Source organism: Mytilus californianus, unplaced genomic scaffold (genome assembly GCF_021869535.1).
Source record: "Mytilus californianus isolate M0D057914Y unplaced genomic scaffold, xbMytCali1.0.p SCAF_7, whole genome shotgun sequence".
Lineage (NCBI taxonomy): Eukaryota > Metazoa > Mollusca > Bivalvia > Mytilida > Mytilidae > Mytilus > Mytilus californianus.
In genome coordinates, this window is record NW_026262723.1 from 32954257 (window position 1) to 32963893 (window position 9637).

A 9637-nucleotide genomic window follows, 5' to 3' on the forward strand; every position below is an offset into this window, starting at 1 on the left:
GTCCAAGTTTGGTAGAAATCCAGGATAGTTTAAGAAAGTTATTAAAATTTGAAAAACTTTAACCACAGAGTGAATATTTGTGCACGCCGCCGATGACGCCGACGGAATGTAGGATCGCTATGTCTCGCTTTTTCGACAAAAGTCGAAGGCTCGACAAAAAGGTGTCAATGTTAAATGTAGGAAAAATCTAGAGAGAATCACTTCCTGCCAAATTTTTAATGGTTTATATCTTGAAAACAAGACCACGGAACCTTCAAATGTTTTGCTTTTTTTAGTTCTTTTATTCATATACTTTCAATTTATAGCAGTCTTTTAAAAGCTTGTTATTTTGAAACAGAGAAGCGAACATCCTTAAGTCAAATAAAAATTAAATTGGCAAAGTTAGGTTTAAATCTGTTCAGTTATTCCAGAGTTATTACAGATATGAACATGTAAAAACTTTATGATGGATAGGATAGGGCAAGAAATAACTTCAACATAAACTTGGTTAAAACGAATAAAAAGGGAGAATCTAGATCACTATCAATGAGTTTGATTTTAAAAGGACTTTCCATTTAGAATTTACCTTGGAGTTTCACAAAAATTATCCAAAAGTGCTCATTTTTTTTAACTTGATAATAATGACTAAGGTATTACCCATATACACATTCAATAAATTTTTGGTTGGAATCCACTGAATGCAAATTTGAAATGGCTAACAAAAGTTGATAGGGAAAATACTTAGTCATTGGCAGTAACTCTAACAAAATTTATCAGATAGCACTCATTTCAAAACTTGGAAAAAGAAATGCCCATATACACCTTCCATATAAATTTGGTTAAATTGAATTAAGAGTGCAAACATCAATTATTGACAGGAAGACAGAGACACACAGTGAACATGTGCTTTCTCTGCAGCTTTCTATTTTCTTGCAGAATCTAAAGCTTTCATTGCTTTGTTAAGTTCAAGAATACAATTAAGAGCAAACTCCTGTGTGTCAAAACCATATCCGGCATTGTCATCAGAATAAGAATCTGATACAATTTTTTCAGAATTCAATGGCTGCTGCATGTTGTTCAAGTACACTGAATAGGCATCATCTGGTAGCAATTTCTTGAAATTAGATCTGTTTGTGTACTTAAGGAAAGTCTGATACTGCTCTGGACTTTTATCCATTGAACCAGAATAATTAAGGGCTAACCAGACCCTTATAAGTGTCATGACATCCAACTCACCACTTCTTTCCTTATCCCATATTGGCAATTTTGTACTCATAAGAAGAATATCCAATTCAATATGGTATAAAACAATTCTAATGTATTTTTCAGTCACAAAAAATGATGGAATAAACTGATTGTGGAGAAACTTTTGTTTACCAGAGGTAAAAAAAGCGTTTACTATGACCTGGGATACCAATTGAGATTTAGCTAAGCCACATGCTAGTTCTTCTTTACATATAGATGTTTCTTCAATTTCTTTATCTTCATCTTCATCTTTCAGATTCAGGTCTTCTAAATCTTTTTCCAAGCTAACCTTTACAATACTTCTTTGTAAAAGAATATCAACTTTCCCATGCCACACCCTTTTATTTCCTAAAATTAAAGAAACAAAAAGGAAAACTTACCATGTTAAGTTACACACGTCATAAAATTAAATAAATGTAGATTGTGTCCATGCATGGACACAGATGATGCCCCCGCTTGCACATCATATAAAGATATAAAGGGACATAACTGAAGAACGGTAAAAGTGACTCTACCTTAATTTGTACTTGATCTGAGTTTTGTGGTAATAAGCATTGTGTATACATGTAAGTCTCATAACATTTGGTTGAGGTAAACTAAAGTTAGAGAACAGAAACAAATAATTCAGCAATTTTTATGTTTATAAAGGGGCATACTCAAGAACAGTATAAGTGGCACCACCCAATTTCTAACTACATCTGTATTAAGTGGTAATAAGCGTTGTGTATAAGTTTCATAACATTTGGTTGAGGCAAACTAAAGATTCAAGCTAGAAAAATGCTTGTTTTTTGCCCCTAATTCCTAACATTTGGAGGCAATTACCCCCAAAATTAATCCCAGCATTCCCTTTGTGATATGGAACCTTGTGGTACAATGTCAGAGAGATCCATACACTAACACAAAAGTTATGTCTGGAAGTTACAAAAACGCTTATTTTTGGCCCCTTTTCCTTAACTGTTGATACCATAACCCATAAAATCAATCCCAACCTTCCTTTTGTGGTATTGAACCTTATGGTAAAATTTCATAGAGATCCATTCACTTAAACTAAAGTTAGAGTGCGAAAACCAATGTGTCTTCGGACGACAACGACGCCAATGTCATATCAATATACGTGGAAGGTAAAATTAAACATTGCATTGTATAAAGCATTGATTAAAGTTGATTCAACTATAATCATGGAAAAAGAAAAACTCCAATTTTAAAAATACTTGATATTTAGAAAAAAAAAATGAAAAATTCAGCAATTTTTAATTTTGCGGTCGTATATTGGTATGACGTTGGCGTTGTCCTCGTCCGAAGACACATTAGTTTTCGCACTATAACTTAGTTTAAGTGAATGGATCTCTATAAAATTTAGTATAAGGTTCAATACCACAAAAGGAAGGTTGGGATTGATTTTGGGGGTTATGGTACCAACAGTTAAGGAATTAGGGACCAAAAAGGGGCCAAAAATAAGCGAAGACACATTAGTTTTCGCACTATAACTTTAGTTTAAGTGTATAGATCTCTCTGACATTGTACCACAAGGTTCCATATCACAAAGGGAAGGCTGGAATTGATTTTGGGGGTAATTGCCTCAAAATTTTAGGAATTAGGGGCCAAAAACAAGCATTTTTCTAGTTTCATGACAATAACTTGTGTGTAAGTGTTTGGATATTTCTGAAATTGTACTACAAGGTTCCATATCACAAAGGGAAAGCTGGAATTGAGTTTGGGGGTAATTGCCCGAAACGTTTAGGAATTGGGGGCCAAAAATAAGCATTTCTCTAGTTTCCAGACAATAAGTTGTGTTCAAGTGTATGGATCTCTCTGAAACTGTACTGCAAGGTACCATACCTCAAAGGGAAGGCTGGTATTGATGATGGGGGTAATTTCCTAAATATTTTAGGAATAAGGGGCCAAAAACAAGCATGTTTCTAGTTTCAGGACAATAACTTGTGTGTAAGTGTATTGGATCTTTCTGAAATTGTACTATGAGGTTCCATATCACAAAGGGAAAGCTGGGTTTGAGTTTGGGGGTAATTGCCCTAAACCATTAGGAATTAATGGGCCAAAAAGGGGCCAAAAAACACATTTTTCTAGTTTCCAGACAATAACTTGTGTTCAAGTGTATGGATCTCTCTGAAATTGTACTGCAAGGTACCATACCACAAAGGGAAGGCTGGGATTGAGTTTGGGGGTGATGAATCATAAGGGGGTTCAAAAAAATTTTTTTTTGGGGGGGGGGGGATTTTTTTTTTTCCTTCTTTTTTTCTTTTAAAATTTTAACTTGGTTATTTCTGATTTATATTTAAAAGCAAATAATAATGATATTGTAGGAGATACACACCAAACAGGATGTGTAAATTATTATATAATAATTATTGTGCAATAGCAAGAAATTTTCAATTGCACAGTATTGCACAATAGCAAGAAATCTTCAATTGCACAGTATTGCGCAATAGCAAGAAATCTTCAATTGCACAGTATTGCGCAATAGCAAGAAATATCCAATAGCACAATATTGTGCAATAGCAAGAAATTGTCAATTGTACAGTATTGCGCAATAGCAAGAAATATTCAATTGCACAGTATTGTGCAAAAGAAGATACTTCGTATAAATTGCTTATTTCTTGACCAATTTGAATGGGGTTTTATTCTTGAATTCTTGGGGTTCTTTAATATGCTGAATCTAACCGTGTATTAAGTTTTTGGATTTTGGGCCCCATTTTTAAATTGGTCCACATTGAGGTCCAAAGGGTCCAAAATTAAACTTTGTTTGATTTCATCAAAAATTGAATTATTGGGGTTCTTTGGTATGCCGAATCTAATCGTGTATTTAGATTCTTAATTTTTGGTTCCGTTTTCAAATTGGTCTACATTAAGGTCCAAAGGGTCCAAAATTAAACTGAGTTTGATTTTAACAAATATTGAATTCTTAGGGTTCTTTGATATGCTGAATCTAAACATGTATTTAGATTTTTGATTATGGGCCCAGTTTTCAAGTTGGTCCAAATTGGGGTCCAAAATTAAACTTTGTCTGATTTCAACAAAAATTGAATATATGGAGTTCTTTGATATGCTGAATCTAACCATGTATTTAGATTTTTGATTTTTGGGCCCCATTATCAACTTTGTCCACATTGAGGTCAAAAGGGTCCAAAATTAAACTTTGTTTGATTTCATCAAAAATTGAATTCTTGGGGTTCTTTGATATGCTGAATCCAACCATGTATTTAGATTTTGGATATTGGACCATAATAGGTGAATGTCCAATTTAAAATTTTTTAAGTTCTTAGACCACATTCATTCTGTGTCAGAAACCTATGCTGTGTCAAATATTTAATCACAATCCAAATTCAGAGCTGTATCAAGCTTGAATGTTGTCCATACTTGCCCCAACTGTTTAGGGTTCGACCTCTGCGGTCGTATCAAGCTGCGCCCTGCATTTGATTCCATTTGAAAAGGGCATAACTCTAGAACAGTAAAAGTGACAGCACAAAAATTCAAACTTGATCTGTATATTGTGGTAATAAGCATTGCGATATAACATGTTACTTTTATTATTCTTCCCTTAGTTTATTTTGTATTTACATTGTATCATAGATCAAATTTATTTGTTCAGTGTATGTTCACTGGTGGTAATATGTCTTTTGATTGAATTAAGCCGTTTCAATTGATATTTTATGGTGTGTCTTTCTATGCTGTAATGTTACACTATTGTTTCAGATAAGGGTGAAGGTTTGGTTCCATTAAAACGTTTAAACCCGCTGCAATTGTTTGCACCTGTCCTAAGTCAGGAATCTGATGTTCAGTAGTTGTCGTTTGTTGATTTGGTTCATAAGTGTTTCTTGTTTCTCGTTTTTTATATAAATTAGACTTGGTTTCCCGGTTTGAATGGTTTTACAATAGTAATTTTTGTGGCCCTTTATAGCTTGCTGTTCGGTGTGAGCCAAGGCTCCTTGTTGAAGACCGTACTTTGACCTTTAATGGTTTACTTTTATAAATTTTGACTTGGATGGAGAGTTGTCTCATTGGCACTCATACCACATCTTCTAATATCTATATATTGTGTATAAGATTCATAACATTTGGTTGAGGCAATCTTAAGTTAGTGAACAGAAACGAAAAATTCAGCAATTTTTCCATTTGTAAAGGGGCATAACTCTAGAACAGTAAAAGTGACGCCACCAAATTCAAACTTGATCTATATTTAGTGGTAATAAGCATTGTGTATAAGTTTCATAACATTTGGTTGAGGCAAACTAAAGTTAGAGAAAGGAAACCAACTTTGGGACGTACGTACGGATGTACAGACGGACAAGGGTAAAACTTAATGTCCCCTCCGCTACGGCGGGAGCATAAAAAGTGCTGGTATCATCATTATCAAAAGAAAGTGTTCATGGGATACTTATGTTGCTGCCGCTTGCAAAAACATTATAAAGGGAAATAACTCAAGAAAAGTAAAAGTCATTCAGAACAAGTGTGGACACTGACCAGTGTAGATAGAATGCAGCATTGTGAGAGTATTCCGCAAATATTAATGAATCCACAGTAATGAGGATGAAATAAGAAACAAGAGGCTTATAAGAGCCTGAAATCGCTCACCTGTAATTTTAGTTTCAGGCATATGGCTTATTTCATGTATTTGTAGATCTTACTTTGCTGAACAATTTTTCTATTACATTTTTTCTCTATCTATAATAACATTTAAGATAATAACCAGAAACTGTCAAATTCTCTTAAATTAGCTATTTCGGGACAGTAACCCATCAATAAGTTGTCCTATTGGTCTGAAAATTTTAAGCTGGTAGATCTTGACCTTTTCACCACTTTACCTCCCTGTCACTTTTGCTCTAACTGCTTTGGTTATTGAGATATAAGCCAAAACTACAATTGACCCCTATGTTCTATTTTTAGCAACGGCAACCATGTTTGTTGAAGGATCAAAACTTCAGACAATTTATAAACTAGATACCCTAAGGAACATTCAATTAAAGTTTATAAGTATTTGACCCAGTAGTTTCAGAGAAGAAGATTTTTGAAAAAGTAATAGACTTGTACAAAAAATGTGTTTCAACGGCAATAACTCCGATCCTTAAGGAGTCAATTGACTCATTTGATCATGTTCACTTTTTCGCAGATCTTACTAAGCTGAACTTTGCTGCCATTTAAATTCTCTCTATCTATTATAATATTAAAGATAATCCCCAAAACTGTAAAATTTCCAAAAAATTAACTATTTTGGACAGTAACCCAAAAACAGGTTGTCCAATTGGTCTGAAAATTTAATTGCAGATAGATTTTGACCTATTGATCTCTATAACTACTTTTTGGAAGTATTTAAGGTAGAGACGGACGGGTATCACATGACCTATTATAGCACGTGCATTTTGCGTAATTAAAATCGGTTCCGATTTTTTTTTACGCAATCGGTAGACAAGGTAAACAAAGAAAATGGCAGACGACCGCGACCGCCTTCGTGTTCGCGGTCGGTTTATTAAGAATGACAGATTCAAAAAATCTAAAAGGATGGACACTTTGAAAGAGAGAGATAAATTTACTCAATGGGGAGACCATGATTACGGTACGAGAGGAGAATTGCCATTAGAACCGACAATGATTCAAGAGACACCGGTATCAGTTGAGAACATAGCCTCCAATGTTACTGTTTCAACTGATATCGGACACAGTAGAACATCTTATGGAATGAAGGCAGGAGGGTTGTTGAGTTGGAAGTGCTAGCGGAACAACTCTTCTGCAACAGATGCAACACCCCACTCCATCTGAAGGATATAGTAGGTGAAATGAGGTAAACAATAATTTTTAGCACCCCTTCATTTTTTACAAACTATCAAAACCATGTGAAGTTTGTAGGAATATGATTGCAATTCACTTTCAAATATGTCCTGCTGGCAGAAATCTTTACAATTTTTCTCTCAATCCAAACCCTTGTAGGAAATCAATACTAACAGGACAGCGATTGTTTCTTTGCCTATTATACATTTTAGCTCACTATGTGATATGGGTTTTACTCATTTTTGTAGGCCCTGACTGACCGATAGTTGTTAAATTCTGTGTCATTTGGTCTCTTGTTGAGATTTGTTTAGAGAGTTGTCTCATTGGAAATCATACCACATCTTATATAAATAGAATATTGGGTCTCACTATAATTAGCGACAAGAAGCGTCAAGAAGAAACAAATTAGCGACAAGAAGAATAATTTAGCGACAAGAAGTAGAATTTAATGACAAGAAAACAAATTTAGCGTAAAAAATCTAAATATTGATTATTATAAAAAAATAAATAATTTTTGAAACATACATTAAATTGTCTTGTTTTAATCAAAGATTTGTATACAAATCCTTGTTTTAATATATGAGAAACAAGAGTTCTTATAAACTTTGCTTTTTTATTGTCAAGAAAAGGTTTAAGATAATATACCTTCAATTTACAACATAGCAACATATATAGTGTATAGATGAATGAATCAATATTGATGTAGAGTCGGCATGGTTGATATATCAAAGATTAAAACCAAATTATAAGATAATATAATCTTGATTTATTTCAGACTTTTAGATAAAAAAGGGCAATACATAGATAAGATATTTTTATTTCCAATTATGGGCCCCAAAGGGCATAAACATTACAACATCAATAATTTTTCATAATACAATACAAATAATGAGATAAAAAAAAAAAAATTTAACGAGAACTATTTAAGTTCTTAAAGAATATGTAGATAAAAAAATCTATAGTATGTTTTTTTTAAATACTAATGCATTTTATTGCAAGTGTGGTTGATATAGATAACAAACAAGCAGCCCAAAAAGGAAAAAGAAAAATAGATATCCATATATTCATGGCACAATTTTTCTGTCATAACAGGATAAAAGGTACAAATATTAACATTATTAATCAAAAACATAAGGTATACACGAAAGTTTGGATAAAAAAGGGGGTAATTTTTAAATTTTTTTTTTAAATTTTAAATACCATTTTTCTCAATTTTTATGGATCCCTAGTATAATTAGATGATTTATTTTCTATAAATCTATTGTTTTAATAGTAAATAAACTTTCTTGTCGCTATTTTTTTCTTCTTGTCGCTAATATTTTTCTTCTTGTCGCTAAAATTCTTCTTGTCGTTAATTAGTGAGACAGGAATTTTGTTTCTTTTCCCTTCCCCTTATATAATGCAACCTATACACAAGAAAAATGTCCCTACTCAAAAAGTTTTGTTTTGACATTCTAAATAGAAATACAAAATGTAGTTGTTTTCTTTCAAGTCTCTTGATAAATAATAAAAAATGTAATTGTAAATTTCATGACATTTTTGTAAATTTCCTTTCATAAATATTAAATAAGATATTTTTCCTACATGAACCTTCAGGTACATTTTTGTACATGTACCTACCCAGTACTTACCCACTATATAAAATTTGGGTCTAAAAAGGGGAAACAACATATATTTTAAGTTTGGCCTCACGATAAAACAAAATGATATCAGCTACCTTTCAGTATATTCAATTTTTATCTTACAGGTACGGCTTAGGTAGTCTTTTGGAGGTGGTATGTCAGATATGCTCTGGTATGAAACTGGTATCTACAGGCAAGCGGAATGAAAAAGGAGCATTTGATATCAACTCAAAAGTTGCTCTTGGTATGTGCAAAAAGCTTTATTGTAAGAAAAAAAGTAGGAAAGTTAGATTATTAATTCTATTTTATTTATCATCCTGACACGTTTAATGTTTTTTAAAGTAGTTTCTTTCAAACTCATAACATGGGTATGGGGTGTTCAAATTTGTGTACTATGTAGTGTAATTTATTATTTACAGTGTTGCTTACACCAAGGATTGCTAATATGTCTATGGCTTACAGCGTAGCTATTACAAATCACTGCAGGGGCTGTATATATTGTTCTTTCTGATCAAAACCTTGCCTAAGTAAACTAAGAAAAAGATTTTCTCATTTCCGGGATGAAAATTCTTATTCTATTTTTATAACACTATTTTGAATTAAGAGGGTTTTAAGCATCATTCAAAAAAGAAAAAAAAATCTTATCTTAATACCCACACTAGTTGGTAAACAGCAAACCAATAATTTATTAAAGATGGCCTTAAATTGATTTAAGTAAGGAAGTTATAATTTCTGTGTATTTCTGCTTGAATATTAAAAAAGTCATAATGAATTTTGACATTGAATTTTGTGAGCTCACTAGGTTGTAGCCTATCAATTGTCACCTGAGCTCTATTATTGAATTGTGATTAATTTAATTGATAAAGATATATATATATGCAGTATGTAGGTGGTAAAAATTGATAATCATAGTAAATCATAATGATTTCAGCAATGATGCACTCTGGAATGGGTCCTGATCATGTTGTGAATTTTCTCAGCACATGTAACATACCCCCACCTGATCCCAA

General features: G+C 32.7%; 1 protein-coding gene across 1 annotated transcript in view; it reads right to left on the reverse strand.

Moving 5' to 3' along the window:
• Positions 1-426: 426 nt before the first annotated feature.
• The window catches only part of LOC127708928 (uncharacterized), a 58097-nt gene continuing 48886 nt past the window's right edge, over positions 427-9637 (reverse strand). The window contains exon 3 of the mRNA XM_052214115.1: positions 427-1572. Coding sequence (XP_052070075.1) covers positions 902-1572 — 671 coding nt within the window. The 3' untranslated portion in view covers positions 427-901. The remainder of the gene's footprint in view (positions 1573-9637) is intronic.